The sequence below is a fragment of the Mycteria americana genome, chromosome 22 (assembly GCF_035582795.1).
Source record: "Mycteria americana isolate JAX WOST 10 ecotype Jacksonville Zoo and Gardens chromosome 22, USCA_MyAme_1.0, whole genome shotgun sequence".
NCBI lineage: Eukaryota > Metazoa > Chordata > Aves > Ciconiiformes > Ciconiidae > Mycteria > Mycteria americana.
In genome coordinates, this window is record NC_134386.1 from 3862415 (window position 1) to 3883394 (window position 20980).

The 20980-nt window shown below is 43.2% G+C and overlaps 2 protein-coding genes across 7 annotated transcripts in view; one reads left to right on the forward strand and one right to left on the reverse strand.

Annotated features, from left to right (window-relative positions):
- Positions 1–20482, reverse strand: DDX42 (DEAD-box helicase 42). 5 transcript variants are annotated; one of them, XM_075522952.1, is made up of 18 exons: positions 20368–20482; positions 17283–17519; positions 16292–16442; positions 15620–15681; positions 14549–14585; positions 12931–13080; positions 12548–12652; positions 11840–11959; positions 10558–10734; positions 9918–10046; positions 8938–9037; positions 8205–8252; positions 7565–7662; positions 5940–6216; positions 5038–5264; positions 3607–3717; positions 2720–2821; positions 1–2066 (listed from the first exon to the last, which is right to left on the reverse strand). In XM_075522952.1, the coding sequence occupies exons 2-18, from the start codon at positions 17501–17503 to the stop codon at positions 1317–1319; spliced, it is 2865 nt and encodes a 954-aa protein (XP_075379067.1). In that variant the 5' UTR covers positions 17504–17519; positions 20368–20482; the 3' UTR covers positions 1–1316. The 5 variants fall into 5 exon arrangements, with proteins under 5 accessions (XP_075379067.1, XP_075379065.1, XP_075379068.1 ...); XM_075522950.1 differs by lacking the exon at positions 20368–20482 and adding an exon at positions 19448–19575; XM_075522953.1 differs by lacking the exon at positions 20368–20482 and adding an exon at positions 18984–19224.
- The window catches only part of CCDC47 (coiled-coil domain containing 47), a 12792-nt gene continuing 11521 nt past the window's right edge, over positions 19710–20980 (forward strand). Inside the window, exons 1-2 of one of the 2 annotated variants that reach the window (XM_075522957.1) lie at positions 19877–19921; positions 20389–20459. The gene's annotated coding sequence lies outside the window, so the exon portion shown is untranslated. Of the gene's footprint in view, positions 19922–20388; positions 20460–20980 lie in introns of both variants that reach the window. The other variant, XM_075522956.1, reaches the window with a different exon arrangement.

Genomic DNA, 20980 nt, shown 5'->3' on the forward strand with positions numbered 1-20980 from the left:
AATAAAACATTTACTAGAGCAAGCAGAAAGTAAATGCACAGCTGATAAAGAAAACATCACAATGTCACAAAAACCTGACAGTTTCTGGTACTTCTTTCAGTAGAAACAAGACAGAGGTGGGTGCTGACATGTTTCAACAAAAGAGTTCTTCCTTACCTTTATGGCGCAAAAAAAAAAAAGTTAAAAAACGGGTAATACACACGAGTTAAAAACGGTCAAGCAAGATTTTACAGTTTTAACTACGTGTCCAATCTGGGGCGATATTTGAGCTGTTCCACTTCATCAATCGCTTTTCAGGTTCTCCCTAAAGGCTTCTGAGCAGCAGGTCCCTGAATTTCTGAACGAAGCCTCTTCATTTAGCTACGCTTCATGGGGGGCACCAGCCTCTGATTGTTGTGGCGTATCCACATTTTTTTCCCTTTTTTGTTTTCAATTTGAAGAAAGCACTCAACCCTCTCATAACAGAGGGCGCACAGGCACAGCAGAGAGACAAGTTTGCTATGCAGGCTTCCACCAAAACGAAGGCTATTAGGAAAGAAGAGGTTCTTTAAAAGAAAAAAATACCTGGGCAATGGGATTGGGATTGATGTACTGACCACAAACAAGCCAGGGAGTCTGTCCTATACTACACGTGAATTTGTGGTTAGCTAGGCTGGAGAACGATCCCTTGAACAGCTTAACAAAAAATTAAAAAAAAAAGAAAAAAAAAAAGGAAAGAAAAATCAACTTGCTTCATCCCACCTTCAGCAATGCAAATTGATACATTCTTAGTTGATGGGGAGAGATATAAGGGGCAACCTGGAGGCCAAATTATTTGGGGATAAGAGAATATATGAAAATAAGAGATTGGGGAAGAACTCACCATACTGAACAAATTGCTGAAAGATTAATGTTTAAACAGGTGGTCCTGAGCATCTCTAGATGGACCGTTTTTTTAAATGTGAACGCTGGTTAAGAAAAGACTACTTTATACTTCTATGGACAACAGTTTCTTAACGTTCCAAGGACGTGAAACAGCTTCTTTCTTGTCAAGAAGATCTGTTTAAATCCAGCAGAGAGTCACTTGAGCACTGAATGTTTAAAAGCAGAACCCAGGGAGCTTTATCAAAATGATTTCTCTTTGACTAAGCATTGTGTGTACACATCATTAGAGTGAATCTGTCCGCAGATGTACCAGCCCAGACTTGCATGGGGAGTTTTCATGGTTTCCTTCTCCTCCCCCAGCTGCTCAACAACCAGTTACCAAAAACCCCAAGAAATCCTCTGGAAAAAGACACCACTACCTGCAGAGATTCCAGGCTGTGAAACACCAGCTTTTAACTGTCCCACCGGCTCTTCTTACGTTTTGGGGGCTCTGGGACAGCAAAACCATCTGTCTTGTTGTCTCGGCTGTTGGCATCCTTCCTGTTCTCACCATTCCTGTTCTCGTTGTTCCTACCTTCGTTGCTATTCCTGCTATCACCATTATTGCGATTGCCACTGCCCACATCAGCGAAGTGCCGGCTTTCACCGTGACGATGGTTGTCGCCATGTCGGCCCTCTCCGTGGCGGTAAGCGTCACTGTGGCGACCGCCTCCTTCTCCATGGCGTTGCACGTCATTGTAGCGACCGCCACCCTCTCCACGGCGTGGGACCTCATTGTGGCGACTGTTCCGGTTGTCGTTGTATCGTTCTCTGACAATGCCGCCACCGCCAACACCACCGCTGCCGCCGCTGCCACCGCTGCTGCCGCCACCACCACCACCACCAGCAACGCTGGTGCTGCCGCCACCGCCGATGCCTTCTCGACTGTTGGTGCTGGCATTTGTGTTGTTGAAGCCCTGTACTCCGACACTTGGAAAGGTGGGAACGCTACTCAAATTCCCCGTGCTGGTGAAACCTGGAACACCCTTTGCTGCTGCGGCGGCTGCAATTGGGCTGTCAGGATTTGCAGCATTTTGCTGTGCTGAACTCGTCGGTACCGAGTTCAAGCTCCCAGCGCTGGTCCAACCACTAGCACCAGCAGCGGAGCTACCAGTCTTTTGATTATTTAAGCTTGCAGCAACAAAGTGGCTCTTATACTGGGACTGCCGGAAAGAGATAGAAAGACAAAAGAGAGCATGTTTGCCTTACACTGCACCACAAAACATGCAGTCATCATGCATACACAAGCCTGTCTTGAATTCTGGGGAGCCCCTAGGAAAAAGAGTTCCTATAAAAAGTCAGTCTTGGAGTGATTACATTCCTGCTGTGCTTACAAACACAGAATTAGTAACAGACATCTGCTACCAGACCACAGAAACAAGGGAACTCCTATATTGTGGGGTTAATTTTTACACTGAAGAGAAAGGGTTTTGCTGTTCCCTGTTTCTTTTGATTGCAATTACACTATTGCTGCTAAGCAGCCTAAATAGGATCAAGCCTAGGAGCAGAATCTAGAAGGGAAAGAAAGCAAAGAGGCAGCAGAAAACAGAGTAAGTTTAGCAAATTAACTTTGTGCAAACACGTTCAGTCCAGCCTGCGGACTAATTCTTCCGCTTTGGACTGCAAGGCTGAGTGTGTGCTCCAAGTGGATAAGACATGGCCACAACTACCAAAATCAACTTCCCTGAAGTCAACAGGGTTTCTGCATTTTCAGGGGAGAAAAAAAACCCTGTCTTGAATCATCAGTAGTAAAATTTTTCCATGTTATGTCCTTTCCTCTTGAGTTAGAACTTGGAGTACAAGTGATCAAACCAACCTGAAAAGCGGCTTTCATTGCCGTAAGTCTGTCTCCCATTGCCCCAGTGGATGGCTTGTATGCCTCATAGTTACTCATCACGCTGTTGTTGTTTCCCCGGTCCTATGCAAAAAGACAAAGGACAACTGGAGAGATTTATCTAACACAGACACTTTCAATTCAACCATTCTCCGAATCTATCTTGACCCTGCACTCAGGAAATACATCTACTAAGGATGACAAACTTCTGGAGAGCACTGAGCAGCACAACAGTTTGCCCCATGACCTTGAGGATGACAGAAAAGTAAAGATGCAGTAAGGCTTAATGACTCACGAGTCAACAGTATAACTGCATTTCCCAGCTCTTTACAGTACAAGCAAACGCAAAATGCAATCAAATGGAGATTTTCACAGAAGTCATAGCCAAGACAAAGTGTGAACAAGACTTCAGCTGTGACTTTTGGAAAGATGCTGAACATGACGTGTTTTCAACATGTCTACAGTTACACTCTGTCCCCGTACACATTGGCAATGAGCTGTTTTCCAAGCATGGACATACCTTAGTAAGTGTTCCCAATGCTGCAAAATTTTTTGCTGCCAAGCATCAGCCTGGAAATGGCTTTTCAAGTAATTTATAAGCATTTATTTTGCATTGACAGTCTATTTTGGGAAGAATCTCCAAACCTTCTGGATCACTCTGGCCCTAAAGAAGGCAGCTCTTGTCAAGAGGATAACAGCACAGGACAGTTTCACTTGAGATATTTCTGATACTAACTCTGAAAGATTGTGAGCTATGAAAAACTTTGAAAGCAGAGGCTATACTCCAGTACTAAGAAGATTTTTTAAATTAAAGAGTAGTCAATACTAAGTTTAAAAGTTCCAAGAATCTGTAAACAACTTCTACTTACAGAATTTTCTGATCCCAGACCAGGACGTTCACGGTATCCTAAGCCACCACCACCAATATTCAGCTTCTTGCCTTTTCCTCCTTTGAAACGTGATTTCCGGAACCACGGATTCTGTACAAAAGAAGGACAAATACTTCTCAACACAGGGAATAAGAAGCTTCATAAGTGCATGTAATGAGGCTCAGAAAAGAAGGATTTTGAGCATTTCAAAAGAAAAATATAAATACACAGCTTCCCATTCAACAATACAGCTGTTGCAAGGAGATGGGATGTGACAGACTACAGCGCTTTAAAACTAAGCTGTAGACAGTTCTGTCATGTGGGTGTGAAGCTTTTTGTTACAAATGCTTTTTATGAAAACTAGTTTTTTGTCCTAAACTTTCATCCATGTTAAAGTTTTGGGGGTTTGCATTCTAATAAACCCAGGAATAAATGCAATCTCTAATGCCATTCACTTGGGAGCTCTGCACTTGCTCATACTTGGGTTTTATTGATTTAGCCCACTGCCCGACTAAGGAGAAATGAGGTTCTGTCACAGCAAAACTTCCTGCAACAAGCAGTGGCCTGCAAAGGGCAGTCCAACCAGACCTCCTCTTGTTACCAGGTTTCTAAATAATGGTTGGCTGCACCTCTTTTTATGCCCTATAGTTTCTTCAAACCTGAAGAAGCCAGTAAGCCAAGCCATTTAGCTTCTATACTCTCCTCTCAAAGGCAGCTTGTGGTGCTCTGCCTCACAAATTCTGACCCTTCCTGAAAATGCTGCCTCTGTACCTCGGGAAAAATATTTAGGTCTAGCAGCTAGTGCCCAAGCTGCTTGGCAATGAAGCCACAAGCATGCTAATCCATCTCTGAATTTGGGAATTACCAAAAAGCCTTCATTCTCTTGCAGCTACACGGGCAGCAAAAGACAAGAACTTAAAGAGCTGACGAGCACAGTGGCGCAAGTACAATTGCTTCAGCTATCCGTCATACCTATATATAGCAAGCCTGCCAGACAGCACTGCCAAGCAGGTAAAATGATCAAGCAACAACCGTTTCACAGAGTGAATGTCCCTGTAATTATTTTCTAGTTTAGCTTTCAACTAAGCTGCATTTCCCAGGTGCCTGCCACAAATGCGTATCGAAAATCTGATTGTAATGAGAAACTGGAGCTGGAGTGCTCTGCTAGCATCAGGCAAATTACAGCTCCTAATTTCCTAGGCAGTGCCTCACCCCAAAATAGATTACATACTGCATTCCTACATCTTCGTGTCTTCATGGATTCTTTCACAGGCCATTAAAAACACTAGAAAGCCTACTTAAAAACAGTATAGGTTGCCACAAGGTCACTGCGAACACATGATGGAACCGGAAACAAGTCCCTGAGCTCCTGATTTTGTGCTAATCATGGAAGGACCCTTCCTCTACTCAAGGAGTTTTGCTTGTTCGTACCTGCATTGCTAGATCCAACAGCTCTTTGGAAACATGTTGATTAGCGCCTTCCAGATTTCTGACAAGATCACCAGCGAAGTTACTGTCTTTGGGAGTCAGCAGAGTGTAGGCAACTCCCTTCTCGCCTGCTCTGCCAGTACGACCGATTCTATGGGTGTGCGTATCTATGTCCCGAGCCACATCATAGTTGATCACAGTCTTAATGGAAGGAATATCTAACCCACGGGCTGTAATAAAGAACAATATAGCGGTAAGCATGATTAGCCTGAATGAACTCAAAGCAACCCCATTCATACCAGCATATCACTTCATTCTGCTCCAGCATATGCAAGGAGTTTCCACAGGAACACACCCCAGTTAAGGCACCCTTCATAGGCTAAAACTCTTTGTTATCTTAAGTGTAGCAATATCTTCTCCAAGAGTAGTATAAGTTACACCGATCCCCAAGTTCACAGGATTGGAGATGGAAGAGATCTCCTTAAATGACTGTTATTCCAACGAAGAGAGAGGGCTTTAATAAAGGCCACTGAAATTCACTCTTAGTTCAGCTAAACATCTGGGTACAAAAGCTGTTCTAGAGAAGGCTTCAAGTGTGTCCATTTCCTCTTCATTTAAGCATGCATAATGTGTCAGCTGATTAATGAATAGCAACCATTTCCTTAAGAAACAGCTTATTTTCTTTCTGTATATGAAAAAGTATCTGTCACACTGTAACTTAAACACCATTAGAAGACTTTAAAACCAAAACCCCTTGCTAACACTGTGTACTTCTGAAAAAACATCTGGAACACAGTGCCCAGCAGGTGTAGAAGCCAACCTTGTTGCCTTCCACTGACATGCGTTAGCCTTTCTGCTGATATCCACAACTTGTATGAGCTGCCGTTTCTTAGAACATCACATACCTGCCACATCAGTAGCTACCAGTATCGGGATCCCCTTTTTCTTAAATTCTGAAATGACTTTATTCCTCTCACTCTGGTCCATGTCACCATGAAGCAACCCCAGATTATGATCCTCCTGCTTAAGGTTATTGGCCAGCTCTTCTGCATTTGCCTTCTTGGTGACAAAGAGGAGAACGCTCCCAGAAGATGTGAACTCTACGAGGCGTCGAGTCAGCCAGTTCCATTTGCTAGGGCCAGAGGGGAAAATCTCCACAATTTGAGTAACATCTTCATTTGCCTAAGGCGAGAAATAAGACAAGCAATAATGCAGGATAGAAAGGACAGAATGGCAAACAAACACAGATGGCAGAATAACCCAGGAATTTAAACTAAGTGTGAGAATAAAAAGTGGAGAAGCAGGGCACCAAAATTCTCCTTTAAAAGAGGTTTCAGCTCTTGTCTAACTGCTGACCGCTTCATTTTTGCTGTGCAGAAAAGGCAGGGGTTAAATGAGCTACTCTTTGCTAGACCTGAGAGAGGCAAAGTGCAGTCTGTGACATGATGCAGTTTAGCACCCTACTGATCTAAAGACGGGTACTTGCAATTTAGATGCTCTTGCCACAGATGCTATTAACATCTAAAATAGACTGTGCAAGAGCAGGGTCTGAGATGGAGAGGATGCTCATCAGTAAAAGTTATTCATATGCAGATCAGAGAAAGTACTCCTGTGAGCGGTGATGTGTCCTCGAGTCAGGAAGAGGGGAGGTATAAACAGACTCCCTACACACTCCGTATGGCAAGTCATAAAAGTGCAGTGGAGCACACAGCACTATCTGGAAGTTTCTCTGAAAGATTTAGTTTTTACACATTTAAATATTAATGATTTCAAGGATGATGCTCTCATAATAGAGTAATAATTTAGATGAAAGAAAAGAAACTATGTGGTTGAGCTAGGAAAGCTGCTTCCTTTCTTAAGCAATGTTTAGGAAAAACATTTTCCCACAAAGAATGGGCTTCAGGTAGCCATTAATTTTTTGTTATAAAGGGATACCTCACATTCCTGATTGAAAAAAAAAATATGCAGAGAACTGAGGGCTTTTTGCAAAACTTCTCAACAGTTTTCATATATTATAAGCAAAGTTTCTTCACAGCAAGTGTAATCTGCCCTCTTCATCGACTTATTACCAAATCCTAGTCTGCTAATAGCTCAGCTGCTACTGTCAAGCAAGTATAGAATCAACATTCCCACATAAACCAGCTGAAAGACATTACAGTATGAGTTTCAAATCCTTCAGTGCAAAAGCTGTAATTTATTTATAGTTTTGAGACAAAACAAAAGGATATACCCATTGATTCAGCCTAATTAAAAATAAAAATAATAATAATAATAAAAAAAATCAATCGCTGCATTAATGTTGTTTCATTCCTTGGTGAAACCTCCCATCACTACAAGAATATTTGTTGGCAGAAAGAAAGCTCAATAAAATTAAAAACCAAAACAAAACCAAAGCCTTACTATTTTTTGTTAAGCACAAAGTATGTACTCTTAAATATAAATGATGACTACTGCGGTTTAACATAAATTCCAGACAACAGAAAGGGAATGGTTCATTTCTCCGACTGTCTCAGAAGTAATGTGGAATTACCTCTCCAATGTCTCCCTGCACAACTCGAATTGGGTCGATCAGAATATCTCGAGCCAACTTCTCAATCTTCTTACGAAAAGTGGCACTGAACAAGAGGGCTAGAAGAAAAACAGTATTTGAACTCCTTGAAAAATACATTTTCTTTAACACGGCACAGATCTTGTGAATGAGGACCTGTACAACTGTGCTAGATGTCAGTGATCTGAAGCTACAGTGTGTTTTACCAGTTCTAATGAAAATTATCAATTAGAATTATCTATTAGAATACCTCACAGTGCAAACACATTTCATGGCATCTGAAACACGATGTGGATAATAAGTGGCACTGCTGTGAACGTTCTTTCATGGCAGCTTAGAACACAGGATCTCAAAGCATACTAATATTAATTCAGCTAATCATCTTTTCCCTGAGTAAAGTCTGTGGAGGGATTACAGACTTGGGTATTTAACCACACTCACAAGCGCTCCCTCCCAACAGCCCACACTGAGAATTAACACCAGTGGACTCCTGTGAAAGCCTCATTGCGTGGTTGTGTCAAGAACAGGAAATCCAAGCTCTGTTCCAGATTCTTAACTGGTAGCCCACCATATAGTCTCCTTTGACTCTCAGGAGTTTAGTGTGAAACACGCTTATACTCACTCTGTCTGTCAGGACGTACGTGGCTTGCAATTGACCTGACCTGATATTCTGCAAAGGAGAGAGAAAATGTTCTAATCAACATTGTACGCTCATTATTTAGTAGAATAACTCAAAATGCAACTTCATTGCTTTATTTAACAACCATAGAATGAATGAGTGCCTCTGACTCAGTATTTAATGTTATACTGTGACTTCCAGGTGCTCTTTGCTGCACAATGGAAGTCCCTTCGCTGTACAAAGAAACTTTTGGAAGTTCCTTCAGCAAAAGTTCCATAAGCAAAGATCCTAGCTGAGTCTGTGCATACCCTGTACATCCTACAAGTGTCTCCCTCTGTTTGTGGTATTACAGTACTGTCAAATCTTTGCTATGTCCCCATGATGCTTGAGCACATATTCAAAACCATCCAGATCTGAATGACCAAACCTCTTCCAATAAAGTTCTTTTAACACCACTAGTTTGTACACACAGAATCAAAGCACAGAAGTGACTTGCCCAAAAGTTATTCAGCAGCTCTAAGATAAAAATCAGGGTTTTTGGACTTCAACGTCAACAGGACTTCGCTGATCTCTTCATAGCAACAGATATTAGACCTTGAAATACGACTTTTGTCTATAAAGTATTTCCTTAATGTATTTTCAAGTATATGAAGCTACAGGGGTTATAAACAGTCCTACTAAGCTGGGAACTAGACACCACTGCTTTCCAAAACAGTGACCTTTGTTCATTACATACCAAAACCCATATCAAACATTCTGTCAGCTTCATCAAACACAAGGTAAGTGACTCTTTGAAGGTTTGTAGCTTTCTTTTTCACATGATCAATTAAACGACCCTATTAAAAAAAAAAAAAGCCAAGTTTTTAAAGCATATTTTAAAAAATGTTAATATATGCAACCTTCAAGCACTTAACTGCTTTTTATCCTCACTTACCAGAGACTTAGAACAGAAAACATCTCAAGGCTTCACTCTAGAAGTAAGTGTCAGTATTCAAGTTACAGAAACAGATTGCTGAAACTCTCATCAACTATACTTGACGAGCTGAATTTTAGGACTGGATTTTCAAGGTTAACAGTACTGAGATCCTAAAATTCCCTAGTCTTCATTACAATTAAATTTTAATTGTGAACTGGCTATTTAATCCCATAATACGTGGCGCAGGAGTTCTTCATGTTTTGTTTTCTTGCCTAGTACCCCAATAAATAACCACAAACTTCCTCCAACCATTAGTTGCTCAGTTTTGCTCAAGTTCATAACTAGTTTTTGCAATAAGCAAAGTCAGTTGACAATGGTGCTCATTTAAATCACTGGTTCAGCATCAACACCCAGTCTGATTCAATGTTCCACCCTTCAGTATTACTGCCACAGGCTCTACACTGATTCAGTAAGATGGCACTCAAGTTTGTGACATTCTGGGAATTTTCTTCATGAATTTACGGCTCAGCAATCAGAAGCTGGTATTGCAGACAACTGACGCTGATTCAAGCAGATCTTGCTTGCTACTCTGCCTTCTATTGGAAATCACACCTAATGTCTTTCAATTTCTCTTGGGACACAAATAATCCCAGTATATTTGCTCTCAACATCTGATAACCTGTGAAGAACCTAGATTTCAGTTATCAGAGAACAAATTCTGCATCACCAATGGTATTAAAAATCTGTCTCAGCTTCAGTTAAGCAACAAAAAATTGTACTGCGTGCATACAGGTACTTACTGGTGTGCAGACAACTATCTCTGCCCCCTCCTGGAGGGCTTTGGCTTGCTCCCACATGCTTCCTCCTCCATACACAGCTACAGAGCGCAGATTATATGCCTTACCGAAGCGCTTACATTCAGAATGGATCTGAGAATTTTAAACAAAGCACATCACGGTTCACGTTAGACAGATCTGAGAAAATATACCTACCTTGGGAATATAGTCCAGCTCCTGGATTCTTTACTTTTATTACTTTTCAGCTAATAACTTAATGAAATTATTCAGAAATCCTCAGGGCTGAATACTTCAATACTTGTGGACAATTTCCAATAATTTGAGAAACGTGTTTAGGCATCCAACCATAATGTAACCTGCAGGCTCTATCCTTTTACACATACAATTTGTGGCAATGCATCCACAATATTCTTAATACTTAGAAATAATATGGGAGCACTGCAAAAATTTACAATTTCAGATTTGTCATGATCCTTCAACAAAAAGAGGTGTAAGAGAGAACTGTGAGCTTACATTGGCTCTATTAAGGCACAGAGTAGTTTTTTCAAATAGTTTACTGAGGTTCTCTGGTAATTTCTGCCCAGAATTTTGTCTTCTTCTATAAGAACACCGTATGGCACATATATGGTTACTATAAACCTACCTGTTGGCAAAGCTCTCTGGTTGGGCATACGATTACTGCAATGGGACCATCCCCCGGTTCAAGCTCCTTTTGATCCATGATGTGAATCAACATCGGCCAGATGAAGGCTGCTGTTTTTCCGCTTCCAGTCTTAGCTATCCCAATCATATCTCTGCCACTTAGTGCAACTGGAACACCCTAAAAATAAGGAGATTCTAAACCCATATTATGCCTACCGTAGCGTATTCTTGTGCTAGATACTACATGAAAACTCAGATAACAAGAGAAAAGCACATTACAGAGGACTCATAGCAACATACATCGATGTTTACACAGTTTTATTGCCAAGTTCAGATCTGAATTGGTTTGTTTTAAGGGCTGAAAGCAATTATCATGTTATGACTGTTGGTGTCCTATATGAAATCAATGTCTGGGCACAGTACAACATCCCAAAGATATATTTACATGTCCACGAACGCATCTTGTCCAGCTGTAAGAATGCTAAAAAATTCTCTGAGCCTATTCTTTCTGTAACTGTCCTGAGTGCCGAAGTCCTCACTTCGTCCCTACTATTGCTATAAGGATCTCTCAACCACAGGTTTTTACAAAGAGTATGGACTAAGGTCCTAATACACATCCCTTGGACACAGCAGCATGTCATTTTTTTTACACTTCAAGAAAAGCATCTGAAGTGGTGTGGTTATAATCACATTAATGATAACCTTAATTACTTATGGTAATCCATCTACATATGCAGCAGAATCTCATTTGCATGCATGGCTCTCCAAGCAGTGACCAGTTAAAATGGTCCAGGTCATAGGGCATTTATTCTAACTCCCAAAAGAAATTAAAAAAATGCCTCGTCGCATACCTCTTCTAGTTACAAGACATTCAAATATAAGCTGTTTAAAGGAATAAGTTTGTCAATGTATGGCTCTTTACTCAGCTACTGCTATGGTTATTTTTAATACAACTTCTGAAAAAAAAAAATAAATCTTTCATACATTTCTATAAGCAAGAGATGCCACTTGCATGTTCTTCAGTCTTCACCAAGAGACAAATGAAGAAAAGAGTATTTCTTCAGAAAAGAATTGTATTTACAGTGGTCATTTAACAAGAAAAAAAGCATGTAAACTTCTATATAAAAAATATCAAAGCTATTTTCCTAGAAAAATACAAATTATTCTTCTCCCTGACAGCTCTATATAGGAAACTAGAATTGTATACATCCTCACATGGACTAGGGACCTTCGCATGTGTTCTATTAGTTCCATTTAGATGTTAGAGAAGTAACAGCACTCACCTGACATTGTATAGGAGTGGGCTGGGTATACTCAGATTTCCTAATTTGATGCATAAGTTGCTCATCAAACCCAAAATGAGCAAAACTACTGCCAGGCCTCGGAGGAGCAGCACCGGAAACCTTAGAAAGAGAAACATATCTTGTTCATGAACAGTAAGAGAAAAACAAAGAGCAATCTGTACAAAAATGAAAAAAAGTGTGTCTCTACCTCTGAAAACGGCTTTCTATTTTTTGAATAGACACAAATTTACCTAGGGGCAAATTCCACATGTGTTCTGTAGATAGGACTTTCAGGTATAAAAATTTAGATAAATTGTCAATCAACACAAGCTACTAAACATCATATCTACCTCCTTGTATAATTGGTCTCCTTCTTCCCCAAATAATTCCCTTAAAGAAAGGCACCACACTAGCATGTCACAAACGGCAAAGAACTAATTCTTGCATATAATATTTCCAGTTTCAATTCCTAGTTCTTTAGCCCAAGTGCAACCATGCAACTTGGGTGCCCACTTTGACAAGTCCAGAGAAGACTTTCAAGAACTGCTGAGGAAAACCAAGCTCCCTTAAATCAAAGTCACTGAAGGTATCCAAGAGGCTTGGTATTCAAAAGCTGGAGTTTCCTGTGAAAATCTTCATTAAAACTACTAAGACAGTCCAAAAAAACAGGAGTAAGAAGATCCTAGGATAGTTTTGTGACCAGCTTACCCGGAGATTTAGCTTATGACGTAACTCCACCACTTGCTGCGGGGTGAGACTGGTGATCTCCTCATGCTCATCATAGAAATTTTTCTCAAATGGTGGATATTCGATCTGCAAGGATAATTACTCAGTTAGTCCAGGATTCAAGATTCTCTCTCTGTACACTTAGTTTTGGAGGGAAAGGGTCTTTTTGAGAAAAAGTTCTTAATTATCTGCAAGAACATTAATACGAAGTCATTTGAAGGAGTTTTAGTATGACTCAAGTGGCTCAGCACTGAAATATTACCTGCCAACACTGATGTACAGGGACGGAACCATATTTCAATCTACTGCTTAGCACCTGCTTTCTAGAATGCCTCAGACAGAACAGAATGGAATAAACTTCCTACCTCTGAATGGTCAATAGGTGGAAGAGGATCAATGATTTTTTTGGATGGTGCAATTGGATTCCCGTCACTATCATACTCCAGGTTATCCTCTTCCTCTTCTTGGACCACACCAGCAGTGGGGTTTTCAGCCATGTAGCGAAAATAAGCTTCCTGCAGCAAAACATATCAGTAAAATCACATACAATAGGATGCAAAAATACTACTACATTTGTTTAAATGATGTATATACTAGATAGCTGTTTGCTCTCACACCCACCATTGAGGGAAAAAAAAAAGTTCACTAGAACTGGTTCTCCTAATAAATACCAACAGTTATGTCCAGAAGAAGGACAATAAGTACAAATGAAGAAAACAACTATAGTGTCAGTTAGACCACAAAATGCTTTTAAAAACCAAACTTCTTCTCTTACATGTCTGCTTAACAAATCATTCTACCAAGACTTGTTATGCTTTAACAATAGAAGACTCTATGAATCACATGAACAAAGTACAAATGCTGCAGGTTTTTAAACAAAGAACACAATGTTACTAAGCGTACGATGTTTACTTTTTTTTAAACACACTATGCCAAAGATAGTTTCTCCACTTCCCCTAACTAGACTCTAAGAAATGAAAATATATCTATTTTTCATTGAGAGAGTCAACAGCAAACGGGAGAGAAACTATTTCAGAAGAGTCCTTCAACACAAGCCCAAGTTAACAGTCACTGTTACCACTGTCAAATGCCATCCTTACAGCTCACAAATATGTACGTCTTACAGAATCTCACTGGCACACCAAGACATTCTCATGGAGAAAACACCAGTCTCACTTGACTTTCAGGCAAATATTTAACATCAGACTTTTAAAGCAAGGTTCAATTACAAAGAAATGTATATACTCATCTGGCTTTTTCATTTGCATGGCCAATTATCACTCAGTCACATAGATATGCATACAATACACTTGAACAACAGCTGTCTACAAGTGTAAGTCACCTCTGCTCAAACTTTAGCACAGCTACGCTCACCAAATTGGAAGCAAAGGCCTAGACGCCAGACAACCCTTCCATGCTCTGCGTTACTGCAACTAACACAATAGTTATTAATTACAACTTAGTAGTAAAGTACATTTTGAAATGAAGTCTTTCCTCTTCGTTTATTGTTTCTGTTACAGTGATGCTTATAATCCTCAATCAGAACTTGAACTCCTCTGAAAACAAAGACCAAAAAGCCTGATTCTTGCCCTTAACAGACATGAAATTTCACTGCAAATAGCCACAGTTTAACAGCCTCTCACTGGTGCTCCATGCTAGTTGGTTCTGCTAATTTCAAATTTGATGAGACCCTCAAATACTGAAAAACCTGTACAGGAAGTTGAAATTCAAATTGACTGAAAAAGATCTTCTTAAACAGAGTAAAAAAGAATGAAATTGTCTCCTAATATTCTTCCTTTTTTTAGTGAAACACCTAGAAGGGTAGAGGCAGCAGGGTAACCACTACAGCTTCCTGCTGAATTGTCCGGATACTGTGCGTGATACTGGAGTTTTGTTTGTACCTAGTAGTTATATATTTGGGGAGGGAAGGTTAAAAAAAAACAAAACCAAAAAAGAAAATAGAAAGACTGCATAGGAACTCACTTGGTCATCTTCCTCTTCAATGTCATCTCGAATACCCCTGGAAAAACAAGCGGAGAAAAAAAACTTCCCTGCAAGTGTTCCACATACTCAGCTCCATACCTTCATTTGATTAGTGCTGAGCTCCATATTTCGTGGAAGACACAACACTAACAACTCAGTAACATTTATAATCCCAACCCATGGAGTTTTCATATTTGGTGCCAACCATAACAGCAACCCTGCAAAGACTTCTGTTTACTTCTGTTAACGAGACTGAAAGATTAGGACTCCGTCTTCCCAGCAGAAGCCACATTAAAGACCACTCTGGTCTAAGCTCTCGATGCTACAGAGTCCCATAACTGAAGAGGAGTATGAGCCAGGAAGTGCAAATCCAGTTCAGAACTTCCCCAGGTGGTGATTTGGATCCGGTGTTCTGTTTCAGGACCATGTATAACCTGATCAACCCCATGCATTGCAAGTTCTACCAATGTATCTGACATTTATTTCAAGAATCAACAGCATAATTATTTTCCTTGGTCAAACCAGACAGATAAGCCGCAAAAATGTAAACTGTTTTTAAACTCCAAATTTAGTATCCCAATTGTCACATGCTACCTAATGTATCAGGTTTACAGGGAATGTCTTAAAACCTAGTTCAAGTTTGGAAGAATCTCCAGTACTACAGGTACAGCAGCACTAAGTTATTTTGCTCACATAAATGCAATTCTAAACCAATCATCCTGATCGCTGCAAGGATGGGGAAAGACGGAAAACTATCCAGGCTGATCTGGAAGGTGGTAGGACTACAATGTGCTGCCTCAATTTGCGTGGTCTAGAAAGGCTTCTCATGTGAGACAACTCTCAGTGTTGTTACATTTTACCATAGGATGCCACCATGGATTCTTCCCTCCTATTATTCAATTTTCATCACACAGAACTTTACCCCTTGGGGATATCATGTGCTGGTTAATGCTATTTAGTAGGTATATATTATATCGTCTACAGAACAATCATCATCAACAAAATGCATTGGAATTCTCTTAGCACCATACAAGACACAGGCAGGCATGGGAATTATAAAAGAGAACTTACTTAACATTCTTTTTTTCTTTGTCTTTATCTTCAAGTCTCTTCATGTCTCGAGCAGCTTGATCCTAACAGGTCATAAAATTACGACGTTAAAAAAACCAAGATGATTAAACATGGAACGGCAAAATGTTCCTACATAACTAGACCACCATGCCACAGAGACAACACTTTTTGGACTAAACTTTCTCTTGTTCCATATCCTATTACACTAAATAAATTCTCCTACTAATACCTGTGAAATTTATATACTGTAACTTCATGTTAATGTTGTTGAAAAAATACATTCTCTGCATTCCTCCTGAAAACACTGTGACAGAATCCAGCTAATAACAGAACTGTAGCTAAGGAACAGCTCACAATAAATACAAATCATTTCAATTCAGGTAGCAAAAAATGCACAAAACCTTAATTTTCTATTCAGAGACGCACAAAGCTCTTCATTGTATTGCCTTGACATGCTCAAAACAGTTAAATAGTTAACCTATCGTAAATCATATCCATCCTCTCCCTATCTAATCCACCTTTGAATTCTAATTAACACAGCATTTTACATAAAAAACAAAAGGTAAGTGACATTCTGAATACAGCTGCCAAAGCCAGGAGTGAAATTTGCTGCTCCTGACTGGAGAGAAGTATGGCCACATAAATTAATAAAGTTCACGAGCCGGGTCTTGCCTCCACTTCAGCCATGAATGCCTCCAGAGGATCATCATCGCTGTCAGAGTCTGCTGATTTGGAATGAAACTGCTGGCGAGTGGGTGAATTCTCTGCTGGAATGTACGGCAATTCAACATTGCTGGAATCTTCCTCTTCATCCTCAAAGTACCTGAAAAGAAATGAACAATGGCCCAGTTAGCACATGGTCTACAGCAGCATACTTTCTTTCATGGTTTCTGAGTTGAGTCAAGTTTCCCACACAGAGATGGAATAATAAAAGTCAGTATGTACACAGGAAAAGATGTTGAGACTTATTTATTTACAATTATTCATGTTGTAAGCTAAAAGTGGTGGTAGGGCAAATAGATGTTAGGAAACTGATCTTCTTGAGTCGCTCGCCCAGGCTGCTGAATATAGGATGCTTTTCTGACCTTCCTCCTATGCCACACATTTATGCAGCTAATAGAAAGGTTAGTAAAGAAATGCGGAGTTGAACGTTCACCTGTGCAAAAGGCACCCTAATTTATCCTGCTTGCCTCCAATTCTGAACACACCAGAGCGTGAATGAGAGTGAGCTGACCAAGGCTCAGCTGAGGTATGTTCTTAGGGAGGGGAAAGCTAGAGGAGGAGAGCTCTCCATGAGCTACTATAGTATCTCAAAATCTTTTAAATATATTTAAAGGCAAGGATGTATTATTATTCTCATTTTACAGATGATGGGCTGACACCCAGAAAAAGGGTAAATAATTGGTCCAGGGTGACACCAAAAGTCTGCTGCAGAGCAGGGATGGGAGTTCCTGCAGGTGACTAGCTCAGTTTTTCTTGATACTATCGGTGTAAAGCTACCGGGGTTCTGTTACACCATAATGCAGTGTTAGGGTAATTATCCTTAAGCAGGCTTTTCTAAATAACTAAACGTCATAAATGTCACAGATACTTTCCCTGACCTTGGAAACTTTAAAACACTAAAATCTAGAGCTAGATAAACACAAGAAATAACCCTACTTACGCATTCTCTTCATCAAAATTTGCTCGCTTTGACCCAATTTTGTAGAAAGAAGGCAGCTGAGGAGGTCCCGATTTCGCAAATGCAGCAGAAGAACCGGCTGTTCCAAAAGCACTATGAGACTGTTGAGAGAGCTTAGGCTCCTCTTTCTTTCCAGGTGTTATGGCAAATCCACCAAAACCAAAGCCTCTCTTAGTACCAGGTCCACCTTTATTCCAATTCATGATGTCCTCAATATATCTGTTAAAATCAGAACAGAACAATTAATCCCCTTTCTGCTTTAGGCAGTTATATATAATTGTCACGATTTTTCTTGTAAGTGGATTACTTCAGTCATGATAAAGAGACTTGTGGAAATGTGACTGACAAGAGTTTGCTCTGTTTCCCAAAAAGGATTTGGGCTTTGTTCTTTTCTTGTAAGTATGAACATATCCACATTTCGAAAAGAGTAAAACAAAGAGGTTGCCTTCCAATAAAGATCATGTCCCTCAATGATTACTTAAGCATATTTAAGATGTTGCCTGTCTTGTCTTTTTGCAATCTAAGACAAACAACCCCAAGGCCAGAACTTTGAACATCAGGAGGAACAAGAGATGAAAAGTCAACTCAGTACATATTTTTGCATATCCATACAGTCCCATCCTTGAGTGTTTCATGGCTTTGTGAATACCACACTACTGTAATCCAGACATCTCTAGAAAAGTGGGCCCAGAACAGCACACCGCTCCGTTAAGAGACAAGGCACACTTCTGCCAAAAAGTCAACTCCCTCTTCTTAAGAAAGCACCTTTAGCCATATATATGTTCTCCGACCTACATTTTTCAAACCACATTTTAAATACTCCACATAACATGCCTGCCCAGAACTCGGTTTTCTAAGTTAGATGAAGAGAAGACTGAACTGATACACTAAGATGTACACTTTCCATTCCAAGTAATTTAATTATTTCATCTGCATGGTCAAGTCATACCTTTAAGGCAGCCAAAGAGAGTATGACACCCACTGCTTTCAAGTGCATTATAATTAGGTGGCCCAAAGGCTACAAGTCTTATTAAACAAATCCTCACATTCAGTGAGAATCCTCCAATGAGATCAGAATTCACTGGCAAGAGAAACAACTCCAAAATAATCTGAGAGTACATACTGCTACTGCTCCCTGTGCAGAACATTTACCAGCTTGGGACTTGCTCAGTAAATCTCCAGTCTAGGCCAGAGCTCACTAGGAGACTTTGGGGAAAACTCTGCTGTTCAGTTCTCCATGGCAGCAGCTGACTCCGGTGTCCTGTTCTCCCACTTGCACTGACACACTTTGCAGCTTTCACACCTGCAGGTGTGTGGCAGGTAAGAGATCAAAATGTACAACAAACAGATGAAAGGTGTAACTTTGCACTTCTGCTGCTGACAGCACTGCGGACAATCTTTTAAGCCATCACATCTGATTTTAAGGATTCTTCCTCACTGTACTCACCGACTATTTTTTCCTCCCACCACCCCAGAAAATAAAAAGAATCATTCTTTTATTCTGTCATACAGCTGCAAAAGTACAAAACGTGGTCTGTTTGCCCACGGAGCCCACTAGTGAGCGAACACCGAGAGGGTTCCTACAGGAGAGCTATGAAACGCAGGGTGAGACCGTAGGCTAACTGCCGAGGCTTGGCTTCCCTGCCAACGCCGTTCCGAGGGAGGAAACGCGAAGGCACGGACCCTTTCTACGGATCCCCTGGAGCTGAGGGAAACGCGGCAACATGTCCTAGCTGTTCCCGTTTCTGGCGGTTGCTGAAGAGAGGAGGGCCCCCCGCCCGCCGAGATCGCCCTTCCCTGGGCACGGCACGAAAGGAGACAGGCGGCCCCAGCGCCGCGGAGAGCCCCCTGCCCCAGGGCAGGCGCAGCGGAGGGAGCCGCAGCTTCCTCACCGCGGCGCGCTCTCCGGGCACACCGGGCCCTGCGCGGGGCCGGTGGCGGGGCCCCTCACAGCCCTTCCCGCCCGCGGGGCCCCGGCACGGGGGCGGGCCCTTTGTGCGGGCCAGGCCGAGGCTGCCCGAGCCCGCGCACTAGGCCGCGGTCCCGCCGGCTCCCGCCCGCGAGGGGCGCCGCTGGCCGGCGGGGGAGGAGCCGCCGCGCCGCCCCGCCCTGCCCTGCCGTGCCCGGCCCCGCGTCCCCTCACTCACCCCTCGGGCACCGCAGCCGCCGGCCGCCGCTCCCCCGGTTACCGGGGCGGGGGGTGGAGACGCGACGTACCTACGCACCAACGTGCGTACGTCCGTGACGCGCTGAGGTCAGCGCGCCCCGCGGAGCATGCGCGCTAGCGGCAGGTGAAGCCGCGGGAGGAGGGCGGTGGAACCGGGCAAGGCGTGAGCCTCCCGGGCCGCCCTCGGCGCCAGCCTCGGGGCGGCGCAGGGGGTACTGGGGCCCGGCTGCTTCCTCAGCCGCGAGGCTGGGGGTTCTCCTGCCCACCGCACACCCGTGGACACATACACGCACCCCCGCGCACACGCAGCCCGGGCGGCCGCCGCGGGCAGCCCGCAGTGCGCATGCCCCCCGCTACGCAAAGCACGCAGGCTGCGCCGCTTGCGGCCGCGGCGGCGGGCGCTGAGCGGAGGGCGAGGGCCGGGCCTAAGCGGCGGCAGCGCCGCGTGACTCAGGTAACGCGCGGCCCCGGGCCGGGTCCCGCGGCCCCGCAGCGGCAGCCCCGCGCCCTGCCGGGGTGGGGCACCCCGCACCCGCCTCCCCGGGGGCGGCCGGGCCAGCCTCACCCCCTCCCCTTTTCCACTCCCCGTTACCGGCCGTCCTCGGCCCCGTAGTGCCCCCGAGAGGAGCGGCCGGGCCCCGAGGGCCCTGGGCGTGCGGAGCCTGTACTATGCCCCGCAGGGGCAGGAGGCGCTGGCAGCGGGGCCGGGGGGCCTGGGGCTCCCAGCACCCCTCTGGGGCTCCCAGCACTCCTCTGGGGCCGGGCGAGGGGCGAGGGAGTGGGGAAGGGGGAGCGGAGGTGTGGGGCAGGGCCATGGGGAGTCGGGCGTGTGGGGCAGGAGAGGGGCGCCCGCGCCCCGGAGCGGTGGGGAAGTAGGGAGCTAATTTTAGCCTCGCTAACCTTGACTTGTGTCCCTGGAAGGAGCTGGGAGCGGAGGCGTGTGCCTGGAGCGAGGGGATCCACGGCAGGGCGGGACGCGAGCAGCACCCGCGGTGGGTGTCCCTGCTTTAGGCTGATGGGTCACGGTGGGGGCCAGACCTGCTGGGGCCTGGCGCTCTCCCTTCCCTCTCGCCTGTGTGGAGATCGGTTGATGAATCGGCTGCTCTTGCGAGGGCAGGTCGGCGGCATGTGGCTTGTGGAGGGCCTGCCAAAGCATACTGTGCTTCGTGGAGTTGTTCGTACTTAGAACCTGTTCTGCCTTGTGGCAGAGAGGGCTGAGTTAGGAACGTGTTCTGGTTTTCACCCATCTCTAGTTCAACGGTCTCTTTGGAATCAGCTGCAGAAGTTTATTTTGCATAAGGCTTTATGGAGTTGTAGGGTCTTTTGTGGATATACTGCAGTAGTCTCAGTTGTTATTATGAAACTCTTGGGGTTTGGTTGAGCAGGTGGCTCTGTTGTCCCGGTGTTTTTAACCTCTGAATGCAAATTCTGTCATATGGAAATAGTGTTTTGTTTTTCTGTTTAAATTCACATCAAATTTGACATACCCAAATAATATGCTAAATTCCTGGGC